This window comes from Colletotrichum aenigma (genome assembly GCF_013390185.1).
Source record: "Colletotrichum aenigma strain Cg56 chromosome Unknown KSG_Cg56_contig08, whole genome shotgun sequence".
In the NCBI taxonomy this organism is placed as follows: Eukaryota; Fungi; Ascomycota; class Sordariomycetes; order Glomerellales; family Glomerellaceae; genus Colletotrichum; species Colletotrichum aenigma.
The window spans coordinates 2,726,669-2,748,583 of NW_023500914.1; the positions used below are offsets into that span (position 1 = coordinate 2,726,669).

General features: G+C 56.2%; 9 protein-coding genes across 9 annotated transcripts; 3 read left to right on the plus strand and 6 right to left on the minus strand.

Annotated features, from left to right (window-relative positions):
- Positions 1 to 364: 364 nt before the first annotated feature.
- Positions 365 to 1,345, minus strand: RSB1-1 (Sphingoid long-chain base transporter RSB1; the record flags this gene model as incomplete). Its single annotated transcript, XM_037327465.1, has 1 exon — positions 365 to 1,345. The coding sequence occupies one exon, from the start codon at positions 1,343 to 1,345 to the stop codon at positions 365 to 367; it is 981 nt and encodes a 326-aa protein (XP_037173779.1).
- Positions 1,346 to 3,272: 1,927 nt separating this feature from the next.
- On the minus strand, positions 3,273 to 5,649 carry CGCA056_v012222 (putative lipase; the record flags this gene model as incomplete). The annotated part of the gene is made up of 6 exons (XM_037327466.1): positions 3,273 to 3,297; positions 3,392 to 4,824; positions 4,875 to 5,170; positions 5,242 to 5,337; positions 5,405 to 5,484; positions 5,618 to 5,649. 6 exons carry the CDS (start codon positions 5,647 to 5,649, stop codon positions 3,273 to 3,275), a joined length of 1,962 nt encoding a protein of 653 aa, XP_037174630.1.
- An 888-nt stretch (positions 5,650 to 6,537) lies between these two features.
- Positions 6,538 to 6,994, plus strand: PET191 (Mitochondrial protein PET191; the record flags this gene model as incomplete). The annotated part of the gene is made up of 2 exons (XM_037327467.1): positions 6,538 to 6,562; positions 6,627 to 6,994. 2 exons carry the CDS (start codon positions 6,538 to 6,540, stop codon positions 6,992 to 6,994), a joined length of 393 nt encoding a protein of 130 aa, XP_037174586.1.
- Positions 6,995 to 9,651: 2,657 nt separating this feature from the next.
- Positions 9,652 to 10,807, plus strand: npgA (4'-phosphopantetheinyl transferase NpgA; the record flags this gene model as incomplete). Its single annotated transcript, XM_037327468.1, has 2 exons — positions 9,652 to 9,735; positions 9,959 to 10,807. 2 exons carry the CDS (start codon positions 9,652 to 9,654, stop codon positions 10,805 to 10,807), a joined length of 933 nt encoding a protein of 310 aa, XP_037173965.1.
- Positions 10,808 to 11,025: 218 nt separating this feature from the next.
- CGCA056_v012225 (uncharacterized protein) lies at positions 11,026 to 12,324 on the minus strand (the record flags this gene model as incomplete). Its single annotated transcript, XM_037327469.1, has 1 exon — positions 11,026 to 12,324. One exon carries the CDS (start codon positions 12,322 to 12,324, stop codon positions 11,026 to 11,028), a length of 1,299 nt encoding a protein of 432 aa, XP_037173966.1.
- Positions 12,325 to 13,225: 901 nt separating this feature from the next.
- CGCA056_v012226 (15-hydroxyprostaglandin dehydrogenase) lies at positions 13,226 to 14,267 on the minus strand (the record flags this gene model as incomplete). Its single annotated transcript, XM_037327470.1, has 3 exons — positions 13,226 to 13,507; positions 13,561 to 14,156; positions 14,216 to 14,267. The coding sequence occupies 3 exons, from the start codon at positions 14,265 to 14,267 to the stop codon at positions 13,226 to 13,228; spliced, it is 930 nt and encodes a 309-aa protein (XP_037173967.1).
- A 425-nt stretch (positions 14,268 to 14,692) lies between these two features.
- Positions 14,693 to 16,665, minus strand: CGCA056_v012227 (putative transporter; the record flags this gene model as incomplete). Its single annotated transcript, XM_037327471.1, has 3 exons — positions 14,693 to 16,000; positions 16,079 to 16,172; positions 16,223 to 16,665. The coding sequence occupies 3 exons, from the start codon at positions 16,663 to 16,665 to the stop codon at positions 14,693 to 14,695; spliced, it is 1,845 nt and encodes a 614-aa protein (XP_037173968.1).
- An 822-nt stretch (positions 16,666 to 17,487) lies between these two features.
- On the plus strand, positions 17,488 to 18,603 carry mtg1 (Mitochondrial GTPase 1; the record flags this gene model as incomplete). The annotated part of the gene is made up of 1 exon (XM_037327472.1): positions 17,488 to 18,603. The coding sequence occupies one exon, from the start codon at positions 17,488 to 17,490 to the stop codon at positions 18,601 to 18,603; it is 1,116 nt and encodes a 371-aa protein (XP_037174617.1).
- Positions 18,604 to 19,162: 559 nt separating this feature from the next.
- On the minus strand, positions 19,163 to 21,220 carry CTI6 (Histone deacetylase complex subunit CTI6; the record flags this gene model as incomplete). The annotated part of the gene is made up of 3 exons (XM_037327473.1): positions 19,163 to 20,159; positions 20,207 to 20,491; positions 20,646 to 21,220. 3 exons carry the CDS (start codon positions 21,218 to 21,220, stop codon positions 19,163 to 19,165), a joined length of 1,857 nt encoding a protein of 618 aa, XP_037174618.1.
- Positions 21,221 to 21,915: the final 695 nt, after the last annotated feature.

The following is a 21,915-nucleotide window of genomic DNA, read 5'->3' on the forward strand; positions in this document are numbered from 1 at the left end:
CATCTCACTACAAAGAAAGATTTGATTGATGTGCTCCAAAACTCCGGATTGCTAACAACTTCTATCACGCAGAAAATCAACCACATTCCTTCTTCCCTTTTGATGTTTTTCGTACTTTCGTATAGCAGGTTACCGCCTGCGGGCACACCTTTTTGACTGCCGTATGACTAACGAAAACCTTTGAGGCCTAGAATGGCCCCAAAAGGGGAAGGAAAAAAAGAAAAAGTAAAAAAAAGGGAAGGGATGAAAGAAAGAAGAGGGAAAAAATAAAAAAGAGGAGAAGAGAATCCAACGACGTTGTCAAACATCCACCGCTACATATGGAAACTAAAGCAGAATGCAACGTTTCTATCTCTCGCATCCATCAGGCTTTGACCTGCACGACCTCGAGCCTGCTGTGCAAATCGCTAGAATACCCTCCCCCGAGGACGGGCTCAGTCTTGGGCGGCGCAGGCTTGTCGTCCAGCAGCTCCATGTCGCAGAACCCGGGGTGGAAGATGATGAGCCCGCCGACGGCGACGACGATCATGACGCTCTCGAACCCGATGAAGAGGTCCTGGCGGTGCATCAACGGGCCGGTCCAGCCGCCGCTCAGCTCGGCGACGCGGAATACGCAGCGCCAGAAGATGCAAATGGTCGCCAGCGCCAGGGCGACCAGGAAACCGCGGAACTTCCACGACGAACGCAGGTGGCCCAGCTTCACGGCCTCGGCGTCTTCCTCTGGCGAGGAGGCCAGGGGCGAGCTGTCACCGCTGCTGTTGCTGCGCCAGGCGCGGATGGCAAAGTCGGTCGAGACGAGCATGAAGATGGCCATGGTGATGACCTGGGAGATGAGGCCGGCCATCATGATGTTGTCGCCCTTCTGGGTGGACGTTGCGTGGTAGGTGGCGTAGGCGGCGAAGCCGCCGCCGACGGCCTGGAGGACGAGGGCGACCATGTCGCAGGGGATGAAGATGCGGGTGTAGAGCTGGGGGCGGATGCGGGAGTGGGAGACGCCGAAGACGCGGACGATGCGGCGGAGGCAGACGTAGATGCCGGCGGCGAGGAACGCCGGGCCGACGGTCAGGGCGCAGATCTGCGTCATGAACGGCCAGGTGCGCCACTGGTTACTGAAGCTGACGATGCGCGCCGCGTAGCCCAGGATCTCGGCCGTGAGGCCGCACAGGAAGGCGATGTTGAAGATGTGGCCGCGCCGGGTGGCGGCCCATATCGCCGCGTAGGCGACGAAGTAGAGGCCGAAGATGCCGGTGAAGGCGACGTTGGCCGCGAGGTCGAGCTTGTACATGTAATACGAGGGTACGTCCAGGCACATGCGGAGTTTCGGGTTGTAATAACATACGTACATGTTGATGTAGTCTGGATTACGCGAGAATCAGCTGTTTGGTCCAAGTATGGTTAAGGGTCCCGAGAGCGCACCGTTGAAAGTAAAGTGCTCCATCTTGATATTGGGGCTGGCTGTCGTGTTTGCCGGCTTGGCTGGCGATCTTTGGTGACGGCAGAGAAGCAACGGGGAGCTGAGACGACTGTGAAGATGAGACTTGGCACTGGACGGAGGAGGGGTGTTGGACGGAGTTCAGTTTAACCTCTTGATGCTGATGAGAGATCATCAACAACGTTAGGACGGGAGAGTTCACCAGCGACAAGAAGCATAATCTTTATGGGGGAAGGGGTACTCTGGAAATGGAGAAACGGACTTTTATGTGCTGCGTATAGCAAGAGGTGCCCTTCCAGGGGTCAGGTTCTCGATCAGGGAAGTCGTACCTCTACGGTTATTCAAGATACTAGCAAAGTATATTTGGCAATTTCGTGATCCAGTGGCTCGGAGGCTACCGCACGATTGGCTGGCTGCATGTATCGCCGTCGAAAGATCGCCTCAATTGGTGTTGAAGTTCCAATTCAGCGAACGATCTGGTTTTCGTTGATCATTCACATCATCAAGATCGGGATGTGGTGATATCAGATATAACGATGGCTGCCGTGTCTTGCGATCACATGAATCGTAATCTCCATGGGATTCTTATCAAATGCATGCGGTTCATTGCGATGGGAAAGTCATATTGGGTGTTGCTGCCATCCAAGGTTAAGGGGATAGAGTTTGAAGTATGTGCCGGTACTTCATGGCAAGGATGATGAGACGAACCACTCTCCCCCACACCCGAGCTTATTTTGAGGATCGTTACGCTGTCGATGCTCCGTATTGGTCGTCTTAAGCGCCTCGTGAGTCTATGAGGGGACTGTGTGAATAATACTCCGTGAGGCTGCAGATCCGTGCATCGTCTTGGCTCACGGCATATCCAGCAGGGCAGTCACCACCACGCGGAGGAGATCGGCAGTGTACGGAAAAACGCCGACATCAATACAGACTGCACCAGACCGGGCCGAGAAATCCACTTATAAGCTTGTGGTACGTCCTTGGAGTGGTAAGAAGACTAGTCGCCGGGAATGATGCCATTCAGCATAGTAGCACAGTCCTGTTATTACATGGAGGGGAGGGTATGTCTCTGGAAACGCTCCTTCGTCAGTCTGTCGAGCATCGACTACAACTCGGTGCGGATGAGCGTATGTCGTCAAAGCGAAGCTCTCATGAAGTTGACAATAGTATGACATCCCCAAACCAAAAGAAAATGTAACCAGCTGGATAGGACTCAGAAAAGTCGCCCTCTCCGAGTCTATCTGTTTAAATTCGTTCTTGACTTACTCAACGACAACACACTCATACCACCGGTTGATTTTGATGTGTCTCTTCGATATCAAGCATGCAATTGAGACTTGGGGGCCGGCTCTTCTGGTCCTTCAACTATCGTCGTCGTTGTCACTGTCGCCATCATTGTTAACATTGTCGTCGTTCGCAACATCTTCAATGAATTACACAGGAAATGTAGCCGTCCAGACACAGGAAAAATAGGCGGTCTCTTGTATATTTATAGCATGAATGGACAGACGTCTTGTCGACCAGTATGATCTCTCGCCTTGCCCTTGTCCACGAAGGCAGTTGATTTCATGGTAATCAAGCATCTCGAAGTCGGTCCAAACTCCTCAAGACTACCTACCGCCTCATATACCCAGCACAGCTGATGAGCAAGGAACATTGAAGAGAAGCCACGAGGGATGCTGCGCATGCACATGTCGAACCCGGTGAACGAGAAAATAGCTGCACCAAAGTGCAATATAGAAAATACGCTCCAATTCATGTCGCAACCACGAGTGAGGCGTTGTTCCTCATCAGCGCCAGTGGAGGCGTGCCTCGAATGACGGACGCTGTCTCTCACCGGCTAATCGTCAATATCCTCTTGCTCGCTAGCTCAGTGTCAGTGGTAAATAAACTTTTATTCCAGAGTGTACTGTATTCCAATTTTGTCTCCGCCTTTTCTTTAACTAGGCACCTCAATACTACGGCGCCACGGTGACACGCTTTTTCTTCTTCCCGCCCTTGACCTCCTCCACACCCGCATTACCCAGCCCCTTGGCATCGATCCCGCTCTTCGTCACGACGCCCCCGAGGGCCTTGCTCGTGCCCAGACTGATCCCCTTGCCCTCGCGCATGCTATCCAAGCTCAGGCTGCTGCCTCCGCTGCCCCTCCTCACGCCGATGCCCTTGAGCTTCGCCGTCGGTGACTCGCGGGTGGGCTTCAGTAAGCTGCCGTCCTCCTTGTCGTCGGGGTTCGTAGCGCGGCTGTCAGGTCTGTCTGGTGAAGAAGGTACATCGTCGTCGTTAGCGGCGACCTGCGAATACGGAGTTCTCATATTGCTATTCGTGCGGGTCGTCCCGAAAGGCGAGGGGATCCCGGACGGTCGGTCTCGAGACTTGTATGAAAGCGGGCTGTCCGTACCGTTTCTGGGCTGGATTTCATCCACCGCGTTCGACGTGTCGCTGGCGGAGACGTCGCTGTCTTTATGGGCGTGGCGGTACGCGTTGCCGGAGCCGAGGAGGCTCTCCTGTCTTGCGAGCTGGTAGCGGGCGTATTCCTCCTTGGAGTGAAGTGCGTCGGTGAAGCTGTCGAGGGCATCAAAAACGTGCGGGAAGACTTGGGCATCGACGTCGCGGCCCCAAAGGAAGTCGAGGTGCTCGTAGTGGGGGATCTCGGTGGCTACAGTCTGACTCGGAAGTTCTTTGAGCATGACCTTGATGTCGACGAGGGAGTCGCTGCCGCCGTAGACAAGCACAATAGGGGTCTTGATGTTGCGAGTCGGGTACTTGGCGACCTTGGTATACTTGCTGGACGAGCTGATGGACACGGGAGGGTGGACGTCGTCGTCGTACATCTGGAAGGACTTGTTGCGGATGATCTGGAACCAGTGGACCACACTCTTTGTGCTGGTGAACGAGTATAGATGGGGGTAAGCCGCGAGTTTCTGGCTGAGAGAAATGTTCTTCGTCTGCCAGTTGAACAAAAAGGAAAGACCGACGTCGATTACTCGAACGAAAATCGGCGGGTAAAGAATGGACTGCCACATGGTGGCGGAGCTGAGAATCGATCGACGACCGAAGAGGAGGAACAGAACTTGCGGCGACGCCTTGACTAGTGCGTCTACGATACCGTTGGAAAGACCGGCAGGAGACATTGCTGGCGCCAAGGCGATGAAAACGTTGACCTGCTGGTTCAGCTTGGGGTGGATGGCCAAGGTAGCAAAAGCCTGAGCGGTTCCCTGGGAGAAGCCAATGTATGACAGACTCTCCTGGCCGGTGGCCTCGAGGATGTAAGCGATGCTGTCGGGAATGTCATGGAAGGCGAACTCGTCAATGGAGAAATTCCAGAACTCGAGAGACTTTGGCGAGTGAGAAACCGACTTCTTTGAGTACTTGTTACCGCGGTTGTTGCCGAGCTGTGTCAACGTCAGTATTACGCCAAATCAACATGGGTTGGTAAGTGTACCCAAACATCGTAGCCCTTCTCGACAAGCACGAACGGAAGACATCTCTGCTCGTCGGTCAAGCAGACCCAGACCTCCGAGTTCATGAGAAGCCCGTGATGCAGATATACGACTTTCTTCTGCACGCTGCCTGGGCCGCAGTTGATCCTTTGGCCCTCCTCGCCCTTCCTCCAAGCCAGGCGGTGGAGACCCAACAGGAAGCCATCCTTGGTCTGCGTGACGTGCTCCTCGGCCTCGTACCCGTATAACCGGCAGAGATCAACAAAGTCGGAGGCGTCCCTCACATTGGTCGAGATGGCTGCGCACCACGCGAGTCAGCGCAGTTCGAAACCACAGGAAAACGTCAGCCGTGGCGGGGGATGAACCAACACTTCTTGCGCTGTTCTGCGCGTTTATGCGCCGGCGTCGAGAATCGGTTAAACAGTCGACGGGAAGCCACATAGAAGAGCGAGATGAGCGGCGAGGCTGGGAGGAGCTCCTGGGTTAGCTAGCTAGCTCTGGACGCCACGAGGGGAAGCGCATTTTGCCATACGTAGAGCCAAGGTCAGGACGCGGATGATAGCCTCGAGTCCTACCAGCAGAAAAGACCCCACCAAAGCCACATACTCGACGCTGCGCGACTCCATCAGCACCAGTCTGGATCGCACTGACTGCAACATCGCAAGGGTTCAAAGCGTTGCAGTTTGAGGGGCGGGATTTCAGGAAGGGAGGGAGAGGATGGATCAGGGCAATTGGGCACCCTTACATGTTTAGCCGGCCGATGAAAGGGATAGGCATCGTGTGGAACAGAGAATGCGGTGTAATATGCGATAAGAGGCTGGCGGCGCAGGCCAGGAACGATATGTCTAAGGTTTTTTTGGTGGGAAAGAAAAGCAAAGAAACGAGCAGCTAGGGGAAGCTCTCAAGGCATCATCACTCTAGTCTCCAAAGGGGCGCAAAGCTTAACTTAAGGTCGGAGACAAGAGAGGAGGGCTGTGGGCGGCTGGTTGTAGCTTTGCGGTTGGCGATCAACTGGGCTCGTGAGGGAAAAAGATGTGCTCGAAGCTGCTGTGTGTCGTGTGTCAGCGTACGAAAGTGGAAGTGGACGGGCGCGAAGTGATGTCACATGTGAAGATGCATCAGAGGGAGAGCTCTCGAAAGGGAAAAGGTCAAGCTCCCAGTCCCAGATTCAAGGTCAGAGGTTCGAGAGGTCAGTGGTCACTGGCCCCGGGTCCTGTTGCGCTGTTACAACGTGCCAACGCAGCACCAACCGCCGCTTCGGGGCAAGGGTGCCTCAATTGGAAGGGGCATGAGGTGGGGAAGGGGGTGCCCGCGCGAGCGACGCGGTTGGTCCACGGGCCTGGATCCCTGAAAAGCGGGAACCTGAGGACCTGAAGGACTGCAGAGACATGGCACTAAGCCAACCTTAGCGGCCTCTCCTCACGTTGGGAGTTGTCTCTGTGCTCGCACTGGACCTTGCAGACTCGAGAGCACTGTGAAAGGACGCTGGAACCGCTGCATCCGAGTGGGTCCCATCTCATCCAATCACAGTGACCGTTTTTTTCTCTCTAATTGTTTGATGCTTCGCAAACCTTAGAGTCGGTACTGTACGCTGAGGCTTCACGTCGATCCACCTACCACCGCCTGCCTGTCCACCAAGGGAAATACCTCCAGACCGCCGTCACCATGCCCAGCTCCTGCAAAGAATTGCGTGCGTCCCAACTCCCCTCACCAGAACCGCTCGCATGGACACTCAACTGACTAAATGCCCACAGGCGCGGCTCTCGCGCAATGCCTCCAGGAATCCGACTGCGTCATGGTCCACCAGAACAGCGCCTCCGACTGCCTCCGCGAACCCCTCGTCAACACCCTCCCTACAAAGTGCCAGCAGCTCAAGAAGGGCTTTGGCGAGTGCAAGCGCGGCATGGTCGACATGCGCAAGCGCTTCCGCGGCAACATGCCCGTCAACTACAAGACCATGAACGACGCCGAGTCGGGCAAGGGCTACCAGTTGTACGCCGGACGGCCGGCCTTCGCTGGTGGCAGGGGCGAGACGGACGGCAACGAGCCCATGCCCAAGGACTGGAGGGAGGTGGAGAACGAGAAGTACCGGGCCGAGCAGGCTGAGGCGCAAAAGAAGTGATCCAACAGAATACTGTGAAGAAAGCTTGAAGAGGTGGATATCACGAGACACTGTACAGACTATGTGTATGACCTGAAGAGCGAGGCATCGGTCGGCGTCATGGAGTTTTTTTGCAGAATGGTCTCGCAGCCAGTGTACGATTTTGTCCTGGGAATATGCGCTGCAACATCTCGACTCAACCTTTGGTGTGTTAGGGAATGCCCGTCACGCCCGCGTATATCCCGGGTTGGAGAAGCGGCGAAGCGGTGGGCATAGTGGCTTGGCACGCAAGTATCAGCTCTTTGGGCATCACGCTTGAATGAGCAACGACTACCGAGATGTTGGTCTACTGGGTTACACAGGGAGCCGAATTGTCGAGATGGTTGCCGTTCAATAGCCACAGGGTCCATTTTATCTAAAAGGGCCAATAGACACGTACAAAGACGCCAAGTGTAAAGACAAACAGCTGCACACTCGGCAAAAGTTATACAGTCATATTGCATGCACGGGAAAAAGCGCTGATTTAGGGTTGGCGTGTACGAGAGGACCAGCTTGCCTGGAAACCAGTCAAAACCACAAAAGACACGTTGTCAGCGTCTCGACCATTACGCCACTTCCTGCCCTCTTCTTTTGCGAGCACTAAGTGAATTGCAAGTTTGAGAATCAACCCAATATTTGAACCGATCAAGATGAGAGGAAATTATTGTATGATTACGGAGTACTGCAGACAGTTGCACAAGTCATAGCTTGCCCCGTCCACCACCTCGGCCTATTCCCTTCCCTCCCAAAGACTTCACCGATTCTCTCAATAATTTCCAAAGTCCTTTCCTCCCCTTTCCATTCAACATAGTCTGGTTGGTTGATGCTTCCGAGCGTCGTAATCCCCCGCACCACGTAAAGGTCCAGACTCTGCAAGGGACCCTCCACGCAGTTTCGGATCCACACAAGTGCACGAACCCATCCCCTGCGCTTCATAGGGCTGCCCAACTCTCGGCGTTATGATGGGCTGATTTGAAGAAAAAAAGAAGAAAAGTAAGAAATACGCCTCAGCCCCCTCGATCCCCATCCCTCTCAAACCACAACCCCTAACTCACGAAGAATCCGGGGTTGGGCGAGTCAGGACAAAGTCCCGCCTTCTCAATCCTTCCTCTAACTCACGAAGAGTCCGATCCAGGCGAGGCGGGCGGGTCCAAGGATCAAGGGGAGAGTCGTCATCACTTCCAGGCTCACGCAGGCCTACCAGCGAATTCTCGTCATCCGGCGCCTTCCGCGCCGTCCCTTGCGAGGGCGGCGCGTGGCAGCTGCGGACGGATCATCGACGCTTCAGGTGACTGCGGATCCCTCCAGCGGTGTAAAAGTTGTTGTAAAATGGTGATCCTCGACTGTCTTCCGGCTGGCGCGCCCCGACCTCCAGACATGAAAATCCAACAAAAAAAAAGGTTTCTCTGCTCAACACCTTCAGCTCTACTCTTCCGTGGGAAGGAACATCAGGTGGAACAGAGAGTGGCACTCCTGGCCTGCTCGCCGCCGCGCATGGTGGTGGTTGTCTGTTATGTAGTGATCGTAGCGGACATGGCGGCGGAACGGGGGAGGCCAATTGAGGTAGTGGAAATGCAGGAATCTTTGTGTTTGGCTGGTGGACTCGACTGCATGGCGAATTCTAGAAAGAGAGAGTAGAATTGCGCTGGAGAGGAGTAGAAAATCAAGACCTAAACGAGGGACGGTTGATGAAGCTTTATACAGGATTCAGAGTGGCATGTCAGACGCAGGTGGAGTTGAAGTCGAGAAAAGGTTTGGGGCGGCAAAGACAGGGCCAAGCCGCCAACTGGTATGATCTGCGGTCGTGAGCCTCTGGAACCAGTGACACCCCACCTGGAAGAATGGGCGCTAGCGGGCGTTGGTCCGCCCTGTTCCGGCAGCACAACTGGAGGTTGGGTGGCACTGGACCTCAGTTGGGAACTTTGGGGCGCCTGGAGGACCGGGAACCTGAGGGAAGGGGTGGAAACGTCTCAACGTGCCCCTCCTCTACCCACGCGCAACGACACCTTACTCTTCCACTCTCACCTCAGTCTCTCGTCTCATCCCTTCCAGCTTCTTTTCCACCCACCCAACCAAACCCCATGAAACCAGGAGCGACTCGCAACTCCCAAGGTCCCGATGGCCTGATGTCTGAAACCTGAGATTGCAAATCATCGATCCATCACTGTTGTCGGCCTGCCCGGGGTTTCTGCACCAGTGACCAAGCATTCTTCGCCTTCTCGCTTCAGCCCCTCCGAGCTCCATCGTCCAATTGCTTGTTTCTTGTGTCAAGTCGCCAAACGGCTCTACGCTCCTCTCGGCCACCGCTGCAGCTGCACCACTCGTCTCTTTCACGTCTCTTCTCACCTGTCCTGCGGGGCGATAACTGTAGGCAATCCTTAACCTTAATCGAATTGCTTGGCAGGCACCTTTCGTCCCCTCTTGTGACGGCGGCAGCTGGTTTGAGGTAAATCTTGAGTCGGGTTGTCTGACCCAGACTGGGACGGCTTGGTTTCTGGAACTGCAGCCACTGGAGCTTCACTCGAGATCTCTCGGCCGCGGGACTCATTGTACATAGAGCAAAAACGACATATCGCAAAACCCCAGCCTGCGAGTGCGAGAAACGTGGTTGGAAACGACCGAAAGCAATACCGATCGAGATGGCCCCGACTATCACACAGTGGATCCTGGATACTCGGCACCTGTATCCAGAGGCCACTGAAACGAAGCACCTCGAACAAGCAGTAAGAAACCTCACCCTCCCTCACCGAACCGAACCGCCCGTGAACCACCCACACACACCCATGTCTGTTTCGTCCTTCTCCATGCAAATCAAACCGCCCGAGGCGAGATCTTTACCCCAATAGTCGCCCAGCAAGTCGGCGCAATATCCCATTCGCCTCACTTCAACCCTGGAAGAGCAGAAGCAAACCCTGAAAACACCACGAAACTGACAAAACGACTCAGGCATCCCGGGCTCTCGCCCTCCTCAGCGCCGACGAGCGCAAAGCTGTGCTAAAGTACTACCACGTTCGCGACGCGAAGCTGTCTCTAGGCTCGCACCTTCTGAAACGCTACGCCATCAGTCGTTTCTGCGGCGTCCCCTGGCCTTCGGCAAACACTGTCCGCAATGAGAAGACAAAGCCCGTCTTCCGCACCGCCGACGGCTCCGAACCCCTGAGCTTCAACGTAAGCCACCAAGCCGGTCTGGTTGCGCTTTTCTCCGTCCACGGTTATGACGCGGTCAATGGACCGGTAGACGTGGGCGTTGACATTGTCTGCACCTCGGAGCGTCGCTCCAGAGACCACAGCATGCTCAGGAGCGAGGGGTGGCCGCGCTTCGTGGACGTGCACGCCGATGTGCTCTCGCCTGCTGAGGCGAGCTTCCTTAAGTGGCAGGTTCTCTCGGCGATCCCGCCGGGGTTGAAACCGGGGGCCTCAGCAGAGGACTCGATGGATTTCAAACTGCGGTGCTTCTACGCTCTTTGGTGTCTGAGGGAGGCGTACGTCAAGATGACGGGCGAGGCGCTGCTTGCAGAGTGGCTCGGCGACCTCCAGTTCAAGAACTTCAAGCCGCCACAGCTGGCGGAGAAGTTTGAGGAAGATGGAGACGCCGTCACGGAGCACGACATTATCTTCAAGGGAGCCAAGGTCGACGATGCCAATGTGTGTTTGAGAGCCTTGGGTCCTGATTACATGACAGCTACAGCGGTGCGAACACCTCGGCGCAAAGAAGACGGCTTGGCATTTGAGATTGGAGCGTTTACTATGCTTTCTTTAGATGAAGTCTTGGACTTTGGAGAATCTCATTCATAGCTTGGGATGATTGCTCTAGAGGTTGTCCAGCCAAGCCTGGCATTGTCGTCTGAACTGAAGTCACGGCCCTTTGGCTTGGCAAGTGTCGATCACCAAAGTCAAGAACTACTAGATACAATTCGAACCGGTGACAAGCTATCACCCTTTTCTAATATTCCACCGCAGCTCTGGTCTTCGCGCATATACCACACGCAGGAATGACGGAGAAATCCTAAACATCATGATATATGTGCCAGCGCAAGATCAGGCCAGGAACCCTTCAGGTCAAATAGCCCCTTAATCTTCAGCCACCCGTCCGGATCCTCATCCTCCCTCAACTCTCCAAACGCATCCACAGGAAACAGCCAAAACCCCAACGCCGGCCTCGGCGCCGCAGCCAGCACCTCCGGACCGTCAAAGCGAGGCAGGCACGCCATGAGCCCTGACGGAGTCCCAAAGCATCCCGCCGGCGGGCATCCGCGGCCCCAATCCGGCCCGTCCGCCCACCCGTGAAACCACCACTGCAGCCTCAACCACTCAAAGTCCTCCTCATGAAGACACCGCCTTGCCTCCTCACGGCTGCGCAATGTATCCTCCCTGTGCGCGCCGACCATGACGCGCACGTCGGCCGCCGGGTCGAGATCACGCTCGGGGTCGATGCCAAGGCCGCGGAGGAGCCGGCGCCAGGCCAGCGGCTTCCCGCGCGGGTCATGAATCCCGGCCCACACCTTCTCCAGGTCCCGCGAGATGTTGCGCGGGTCCCGGCGGGGCGCGTCGAAGAAGGTGAAGGAGGGAACGACGGGGTAGCCGTAGTTGAAGACGTGGGCGGTTCGGAAGGTCAGCACGTCGAGGCCGCGGCCGGCCGGGGTGACGTTTCGGAACCAGATGCTCTTGAGGCCTTTGACGGTGGCGCGGAATGCGGCGAGGGCGGTGGTGTCGATGTCGGTTGGTTTGAGCGGTGTGGGGTCGGAGTCGGCGTCGTCGAGGACGAGGTGCTGGAGGCCGGTGCCTGAGGGGTCGTGGGCGCGAAGGTCGTGGAGGAAGTCGATGGTGGCTTTCCAAGAGGGTCCGGACGATATTTGGAGGTAGTCGTAGGAGAGGTTGAGGAGGAGGGCCGTCTTTTGGGTTCCGGCGGCGGATTTGAGGTGGCAGGGGAGGCTGACGGGGTAGAATGCTCTGGCGGCCTCTCGAGATTCGCGGGATACAGACATGAGTTCCGGGAGGAGACGGCACCGGGCTTGGACTGTGATGCAGTAGTGGTCTCCCGTTATGGGGCGGCCCAAGGAGTTGACAAGGGAGTATCTTGGAGTTTCGCCCGCAGTTTTGCTTTCTGCCTCTTCAATCGTGACGTTCAGCAGGCGGCTTCGTTGCAGAGCATGGCGCCATATGAGCAGCCGGAGCTCGGTGGGAAGCTGAGGAAAGAGATGAAAAGAGGCATCGCCGCATGCCGTCGGATCCGTGTTGAAGAGCTCGAGATGCGGGCGTCTTGGCAGGTCTTGTACATCTGGCGAGTGATTTAGATCTTCAAGAGACGCCATCATATACACAAGACACTGTTTTCACAAGGCATGTCTTGGAGCTACAACCACGAGAAGCTTTAACAACTGGGTGAGGGGGACGCCGCCGTGGATTACGTACCGTCTCTAAGCGAGGGCTGAAATGCAGAGTCACCATTTGGCGTGGCGTTGGGGGGTGATGTCTCAGTCCGTCGGGCCGCAGCTGTCGGTGTGGTTCGTTCGCCTTACCTGCCGCTGCTGAGCTTCGCACTTACCCGAATAGGAAACAAGAAGCTCGAACCACGAAGGTGTGGTTCGCATTGGTTTTTGTTTTTGGTCAGCAAACCGGATCCTTCGCCAAGACGGGTTGGGGGCTGGATCTTAAGCAAGACGAATCCTGAACAACGTGTTCTGCTTATCTCTTTGTTGATCAAGTCGTTTTTCTATACATCACTCTCCTCAACAATTGTCATTGTTTTGGAGAAATGTCAATGGGTTAGCTTGATGCATTTAGGGGCTATGGAGATGGCAGTATAAGCCAAAGGTTCAGGTGCTGGCAGCGTTGAAAAGCTAAGCATTGTCTTCAAGATAGGTTTTGTAATTTCAATCTTCCAGAAAAGGCGATGGTTAAATGTTGTGCGGATCGAGAGCTGCTATGTGCGGCTATCTCTTCTACCTACGCAATGATGAGCATAATATTATAATACGACTAAAGACGATAGTAGGTAGGTAGAAGCAACGATGATAAGAACAATAGTGGCGATGGCAATGACGACGACAAGGACGACGACAACGACCATGACAATGATTGTAATGACGATGTTTATACCAGAGTTTGAACAAGCTCAAAAGAACCATTCGCTGTGGTACAGGGCATGGAGGCAGTCTCTGTACACTATTCGTTCTTCGGACTCGGCCCCGCAATCTCACTTCATACCATCCATCAGACCTTCAAACCGCCGCTTTCCAACCCGTCCCAAAGCTTCTCCGCGCCCTCCTTGTACTTTGGTATGAAGACTCCGTCACCCTGTGGCGGTTCGGCGTGGTAAAACGGCACAACCCTCTTCCTCCCCTTGACAACCTCCAGGATGGTTCCATTCCCGTACTCGGGGTTCTCGCAAAGCTCAAGCATGCCCCGCGCAATCTCCTCGGGCTCGGTGAACAGCTTCGCATCCTCCTCCTCAGCCATGTGCTTCTTGTCGGGGTCCTCTCGCCACATTGGCGTCTGCATGACGTTAGCAATCTCAGAAAAGAACGGCAAAAACCAAACAATCATACCATGACAGCCCCCGGCGCGACAGCGCTGCACCTGATCCCAACCCGATCCCTCATCTCCCCTAGACTTCTCACAAAAGCGTGCAAGCCATGCTTGCTCGCAAAATACAACGGCGTCCCGAACCCGAACGCGTGCCCCGCGATGCTGCTCACGTGCACCAGACACCCGGGCCGGTGCGTCTGCGTCCAGTGCCCGATGGCCAGCTGGCTCAGCCGGATCGGGTGCGTCAGGTTGACGTCGATGACCGCGTACGTGCCCGGCTCCGCCTCCGCGGCGTCGCGCGATTTAGTGTCCGGGTTCGACGCCGTCTTGGGCGCGTGCCAGAAGGAGCTCCACGCCGGCTCGAAGATGCCCGCCCCGGGCACGACGATATCGACGCGCGGGAAGGTGGCGAGCGCCGTGTCCCAGAGGCGGGAGAGCTGCGGCCAGGAGGCGACGTTTGTTTGCTGGAAGTGGGCTGTCGGACGGCTGCTGTCTGATGAGGATTGGGGGGAGTACTGGGAGACGAGGGAGGATGCTTCGGGGCGGAGGGCGAGGCCGCCTATGAGAACGGAGCAGCCGCGCTCGAGGAGGAGTTTGGCAAAGGCCAGGTTGATACCTTGGTGATGCGTGAGCTTTTTTCTTTTCTGGTCTTGTGAGATCGAGTTGACGACTTACCTGACCCTGCACCGGTGATGACTGCATACTTCCCTGCTACGGATAGCGACATCTTAATTACAGATAAACCGAGTGCGATGAGGAGTTCAACAAGCCCAGGTGAGACGAGACAACGCCCCGACGCCCATCGGGCATCTCGGCCCTGAAATACGCCATGGCGCAATGTGTCTCACAAGGTAAGGCTGCGAAGGCGGATTGTAGGTTGATCGCGGTAGCCGCCGCTGCGGGTATCTTCACCCGATGCATCACGGACATTGATCTGAAAAAGGGTGCCCTTCGACCTCGGGGCGGGGGGTAAATGGGTCCGGACGTGGTTGACAGCGGGACGGAACCCCGCAGATGGATAGATCTCGCAGGACAGGGACCGGGGGTTCGTCATGCAGCGAGGTGACATTTGTGATGAACTTCTGCAATTGAATGGAGTGGTTTCTATTGCCGGCTTTTGGTTTGCAGTCTAGCTGTATCTTTGCAGTTATTTCACGCAGATTTCGTCCCCTTCTCCTCGTCGGACACTCGTCTGGCTGACTCGCGCGAGGCGATGACCGCCTCCCGCCTCCGGTCGTTTTCGTTGTCTTCAGGCTTTCCCTCTCTTGTCGCCCACCCGTCGATGTACCTCAACGTCTCCCGATTCCACACTTTATTCATCAGGAACAGCCTGACTGGGACCAGAATGATGATGATGATAGGGAAGCCCGGGGCCGCCACGGTCAATGTGACTCCAAAAACGATGCCGGTGAGGATGATTTGCGAGATGGTGTACATGTGAATGCCCAGCCAGGACGCGCCCTGGGGCAAAGCTGGAAGTTCCGCTATGGGCGTGAGGAGGTGCCAGATTCTGTTGAGGATCGGGTTGACGGATAGCGACTGGTAGCCCATGAACATAAACAGTCCTGCGAGGACAGAGGTAGGCGTGAAGCCCAGGACGTGTTGAAAGGGCGGTGAGACGAAGAGTAAGATTCCTGCCGCTTGGATGAAGGGCGAGTATCTCTGTTCATATACCCGTATCAAGGGTTTCAATGGGGGGTCTTCGCCGGGCTCAGAGTTCGGGGCGGGAGGATCTTCGACGACGGTGTGCATGAGAGATTCAGAGTGTAGCGGTGCTTGAGGAAGGAGTCCGTTCGCTGGCGGGATCCCGAGAATACCGCACATGATCGTCGTCGTGCCCAGAAGCATTATATCCCACGCATAGCCCCCAGGCTTCTGGATGCCGTACCTCTTCGCCGTGCAGATGATGCTGCTGATCTCGTGGTCAAAGTAGAACAGCACCGTGATGATGATGCCCGGGATGATGGCGATGAAGATCCAGCCGATGGGGAGCTTCCAGAACTCGACAAAGAAGACGTCCCGGCTCGGCGACGACGGCCTGAACGTCTTGGAGACCTCCAGCCTGTTGTGGTCGAGGTGCGCCAGGTCGCCGACGTAGGGCATGCCGATGAAGAAGACGATGGAGATGGCGGCGGCGTACTCCGCGAGGCCCATGCGGACGTACCTGTGGAACAGCGGCTTCCACGACGGCGCCGTCGAGAGGAAGATGGCGAGGAGACAGGTGCCCACTGCGCCGATGATGGAGTAGAGAAAGGCCGCGAGCGAGACCGCGGCTTTGGTGCGCTCGAGCTCGCGGACGGCCTTATGGAAGTAAATTACGCTGTTGAGGAGGGAGAAGATGTCGGCGCTGAAGTCGGTGACGTACTGCATGGTGTAGTCGTGGGCGTTGAAGATGGCGAGAAGGTAGTGCATCCAGCCGGAGTGGATGAGGGACCAGGCCATGAAGGGCAGGAAGGGGATCTGGGAATGTCAGTCACAGCCATAAACTTGGAATGGGAACGACGGGATAAAATGTCCGCGTCGAGGAGTGGACGCTACCTTGAAAGAGTTCTCGCATAGCGAGTAGATATTCTCTGCCAGAACCGAAAATGGACCAGTGACACCGAGGATAGTCAACGGCTGGGCCGAGAACCTGAGGACGTATTAGTATCACAACAGTCACAAGATTTCCCGCCAACTTACAGAGCAAAGATGATCCCACAGAGCCCCGTGCTAAACACAACCTCAATCGTCCCCCACGACTCTCCAGTCAGAACGTACAAGTCGCTGGCAAAGGTGATGCCGGGCAAAATGTTAGTAAAGAAGACGTAGATCGCACTGGCCAGCACGAGTTGGTTGAACACGGTCCAGTCTGATATGTATCGCAGTCTGAAGTTGAGAGAGTCCTCCTTCAGCAGTCTGAACGGTCTGAGCTTCCCGCTCTTGGCAAAGTATCCTCGCCATCTGCTCGGGGAACGCTCCTCTTGGCGAACGGAGGCGACTTCGGGTGACAGCTCTCGGTTCGCGGGAGAAACTGTTCTCTCTGAGGGAGCCTGTGCTCGCAACTCCGGAACTGGCATGATGGCGTCGTCGTCGTTGGTCTGCCGTGCTGTGGCTGACGCCCGACGATCACCTTCGGGACCCATCTTGGAGAAGTTGGGTGTGCTGATGATGGTGGTGTTCACCGCAACTCCAGGCTGTCAATCCCAGATAAGAACAGCAGCAGGAGTTCAACAGTGCACGGCAGCAAAAGCAAGTGACGACATATCAAGTCGAGTCATTAGGCAAAGAGGAAAGAAAGAAGGTATTTTTGAAGAACTCAACACGCGTCTATCTTTAGCCCCAAACGCCCCGCGGCAAGTCACGAACCAAGAAACACCGCTTTTTCACTCATCGGTTGCGCGGCATACTTTTCCATAGTCTCGAAACATCCAGGGCGTCCAAGGCAGGCCCTTGATCAGTGCCCAACAAGCGACAAAACTCAAAAAAACGGCTTCAATTCAAGCGCTCTGCGACAAATCGAACGCCGCCCGTCCCCCACGTGGATTCTCAACCCTCATTGGCCAAGCCTTGGCACAGGTGGAGACTGGTTCCTCCGAAGCTCTCGGATCCGGCACAGCGTCCCTGACGTCACCGCCGCAGGGTGCAGGGGCCCAGCTTCAGTGCCCCTCCAAGCTTTACCAGATAAAACCCCCCGCCGACTAATCAATTGTGGCGCATTCGATGAGGCTGCGCGACGGGTGCGCTCAGGCTGAAAAGAAATTTGCGACCAAATTTCCCACCCTGCGCTTCAAGGGGAAGAGAAAAGCGAACGGCTCCATCAACGCCCAACTCACTCCCGAACCAAAGAAAAGGGACCACTCATGAATTTGAGTCGCAGAACGACAATGATTACTCACCCGCGCTAGATCCACTCAATCACAGGCCAGCGCGCCCAACCCCCGGCGCACCGACAAACCTCTCCCAAGATGCTCCCGACCCTCGCTCGCCGGAGCACCACCACCGTCGCCGCCGCCGCCGCGACCGGCGCCTTCTCGCCCCGCACCCGCTTCGACGTCTCCGACTCCATCCCCCGCTCCTACTACCTCGGCCACCACCACGCCGCCCTCCGCGACATCTCCTCCCGCCTCAGCGAGGTCGGCCTAGTCCTCGAGTGCCGCGACTACCGCGTCCCCATCACCTCCTGGAACCCGATCCTCGATCGCGCCATCGCCGGCCGCGAGCGCATCGTTGTCTACACCCACCGCGACCTCGGCACCGACAGCCCCCGCGAGATCGAGCAGGCGCTGCGCCGCTTCCACCGCGGCCAGACCGCCGGCGGCGGCACCCCGCAGCGCGCCGTCTTCTGGCGCAAGGACGACGGCGCGAGCACAAAGACCCTACTGAGCGAGATCCGCCATGTCGCGCAGGGCATCGACAGCCTGACGGGCGTGCGCGCGCTCGTCGTCGGCATGCCCAACGTCGGCAAGAGCACCCTGCTGAACAAGCTGCGCAAGCACGGCATGCAGAAGAAGCCGTCCGTCGCAAGGGTCGGCGCGCAGCCCGGCGTGACGCGCAAGCTGTCCTCCCCCGTGCGCATTCTCGACTCCGAGAAGGACGGCGGCGCGGGGCTCGGCGAGGGCGTGTTTGTCCTCGACACGCCCGGAGTCTTCATGCCGTACGTGTCCGAGGCCGAGAGCATGGTCAAGCTTGCGCTGGTCGGGTCCGTAAAGGACGACCGCATCCCCATGGTGATTCTTGCAGATTACCTCCTCTACCGGATGAACCTCGCCGACCCCAGTGTGTACGCGAAATACAGCGATCCAACGAACGAAGTCAACGACTTTCTACAAGGGGTAGCGAGCAAGACGGGCAAGTTGAAGAGCGGCGGAGAGGCGAATGCGGAGAGTGCGGCAGATTGGATAGTCAAGCAATGGAGAGTTGGCCAACTGGGCAAGGTCGTTTTGGACGATGTCAACGACGAGGCTTTCAGGGAGAAGGAGTTAGAAAAGGCCGGACAAGGCCCCGTGAGCATGAGCCAGGCGCGCAAGCGGGAGAAGGAGGCCAGGAAGGACAGAGCACTCAACAAAACCAAAGCCGTGTAAGATTCAAGGAGAGTAAATTTTGAAGAGGACGACGACGACCTATAGAGATACCCCGCACTCTGTATATCATACATGGAAAAAAGAAACGAGTATAAATGAGGGTAATGTGTACATTAGAAGATGCGCCAAGTTCATGTCGACACGTCGCTAGATATAGGCCTGTAAACCCTGACACGGCGCGAAGCCGTCACTCATACCCATCGAACATTCGCATCTGTCTGATTATCGGACATTCATCCCCAGGCCCACCAGTCACAACCAAAATCAACAACCCGTAACTAGTACGTACACTCAATTCCGTAGCAATAATGGCCATTTTGAAAATCCTATGCTCCGATCACTCTCGCCATCCCAGGGACCTTAACGCCAGAAGCAACAAACCCAATCAACGAAAAAAACAAAAAACAAAAAAAAAAACATGTTTGCCGTCGGATGCCACCGTCGGATAATCTCTGGTATCATACGCCGAAACCAACCGCAGCCACGGTGTCGCTTTCGAGCAATGGCTCGCATATATAGAGAACAGGGAAACAAACGCCAGAAACCCAGAGGCTACTCGTCAAGGCGCATACTGCTTTTGCCAACGAAGTAGGTCCCGGGTTAGAACGTCCATCATTTCCACACAGTTTAAAGCCTTAAACTCCTTAGACTCGGAATCGTTTTCGCTGGACGACCCGTTCGCGACAGCGGAGTCCTTTGCTTCTGTGCTTGCAGCGCCGTTGACGCTGATCTTTGGTGCTTCTGGCGCGGTTGTTGCGCGCGGGCTGTGTTGCTGAGAGCTGTTTTGGCTGCTTCGTGACCCTGGTAGCGCTTCTCCCGCCAGCTCCACTTGCGTCTTGGAGATGAAGTCGAGAAAAGCTGTCACTCTTCGCTTCATCTCGTTCATAGACACCTTGCTCTGGGTGCTGTGGGCCTTGTGCTTAGCTCCATGCTGCTTAGACTGGTCCGCGCCAGAATGTTTGCTGACTCCAGCGCCAGTATGGTCGTCGTGATTCCGCGCAATGTCTCTGGACATCGAACGCGCAGGCGTATCTTCATGTTCGTCTCGATCCTTCGTATACTGGTTTCGGCCCTTGCCACGTTTCTGATTGTTGCGACTCGACTTCTTGTGCGTGCTGCCAGTGGGTGCCGGGTTCGCCGGCGGGGTATCGGGGGTCGGCGCAGACGACGGAGGCGCTTCAACCGGGGCAGGAGGCTCCGTTGTTGGCTTCACAATAGGTTTTGCGGACGCCAGAGGGACTTCTTCCGACGGATCTGAATCTGTGGCCACATGAGCTTCAGGCTCCTTGACGACACCCGCAGTGGTAGTGGTAGTAGTACCCTCCGCCCTTCTGCGATCCGCACGACCCTTTCTGCTTTTGGCGGCCTCAGCACGTTGACGGTCGCGCTCTTCACGCTCCGATCTCTCTCGCTGATTGCGGGCGCCGCGAGCCTTCTTCTGTCCGTTACGAGTGATTGATTCCTCCTCTGACTCGTCTTCAATTGCTTGTGTTTTTTCGGGGGGCGGCGACATTGAAGGAGAGCTTGTTCGTTGCCTCTTCAGACTTGCGAGATTTCTAAAACCGTTAGGAGATGCCAAACAACGACCCAATTGAGCACTTACTCCTCACTGCCGCTGCGGCCACGCTTCGGTCGGCGCGTTTCCGGCTGGTCAGGAATAGCCTCTTCTTTGCTGGCCTCGATGGCTCTTCGTAACTGTTCATCCTCGTCGTATGCAGCGTCCCGACTGTTCATGGTCGATCTTCGCTTCTGAGCTTGTGTTGCTGACGAGGCTCGGCCATTTTTGCTCGTCTCCTTGGGTGAGCGGGTGCCGTCTTTGACAAGGGAAGCAGCTCGAGACGTCGCGCGCGATGGACGGTTGAGTGGAAGGTAATTTGAGTAGCGTTGTCTGTACGGTACGACATTAGTATGCTACAAGACGGGTGAAATGGGTGGGCTGCCAGAGGATCTCTCAAGGCCAGTGACGCGGCCCACGCAGGACTGTCAATCACACCAGCAGAGAGAGCACTGTTAAGTGTGAGAAGGTCATCTGGAAAACTTACCCATTGCTTGCAGTGTGAATCTTGTGTAGGTCATTCCGACACTTCTCGCAGAAGTACTCGTCGGGAGAGCTCTCTTCGGTGAAAATACCGACGCAGGCACCATGTTGCCAGACCTTGCACACATCGCACTGGACGAACAAACCAGAGACCTCGTCTGACAGCTCGATGCTAGCGAAGAAGTCTGCATCCGGGTTGTGCTTTCCGTGCTTGGAGTCCTCCTCGAAGGGCGGAGGACCCGGGTATTCATCGAAGCCGCAGACGCAGCGCACCGACTCGTCGTCCTCCTGTACGTCGTCGCTTCCGGTGGCCATGTCGTAGGGATCAATACGAGACTTGTCTCGGGCGTCCTCTTGGGCGCGGGTCCGACGTCGTGAGGGAAGAGCGTTCTCGAGGTCCTCGGGGGGCTCTGAGGAGAGCGAGGCGCTTGGTGTGGATTTTGCGGAAGAGGTCTTGTTGAGAGATCTTGTATTCCTCTCGCCGCGGCTAGAGAGACTCGACGTAGTCGACGACTGTTGTGATTGAGAGACTGTATTGCCTCGGGCTCGTGAAGATCGTCGAGGCGAGGGGGGTGCCATTGAGGCAGCGCGGCGGGAAGGCGGAGGGGAGGAGAAACGAACGGGGGAGGGATTCGGAGGAGGGAGGGAGGGAGGTCGGCAGGAGGTTGACAGATGAGAGGCGGTTGTCGCAATGTCCAAGGCAAGGTACGCAGGAGAGAATTGAGGTGTCGAGGTAAGGAGGAGAGAGAGGAGCGAGTGGGCAGAGAGCGGGTGGGTTGTTGTGGTGGTTCGGGTGGGAGGGCAGTCGATCGAGCGAGAGTGGAAGAAATGGTTTGGTTCGCGACTCGCAGGTAGGTCAGGCTACTGAGAAGGGAGGACTCGGGTACTCCAGCAAGACTTTTTCGGGGATTGAACAGTTCGCATGTCTAACAGTTGAGGACAATGTAAAATCATGTCGTGACAGGTCGGGAAAAGAGAGGCCGGAGTGCGGAGTGGGAAGACCTGGAAGACTGGTTCTGGTTCTGGCTCTCTGGGCGAAGGAAATGGGTAGGCGACTGGCAGCACGCTTCGGGGTTGCAAAGTGCGGTACGGTGGGTGCGCCGCCTCTTTCGCTCTGGCCTGCAGGAGCTGCTGCCCTCCGAGCAACAGGGAAAAGGCAGCTTTGCGGGGCTGGGTCTTTGGTTGGTGCAGTTGTGCTGCATAAGTAGAGCATAACGGATGGATAACGTGGGTAAAGTCTGACAGTTATGCATCTGTCGGAAAAACTCAGGGAG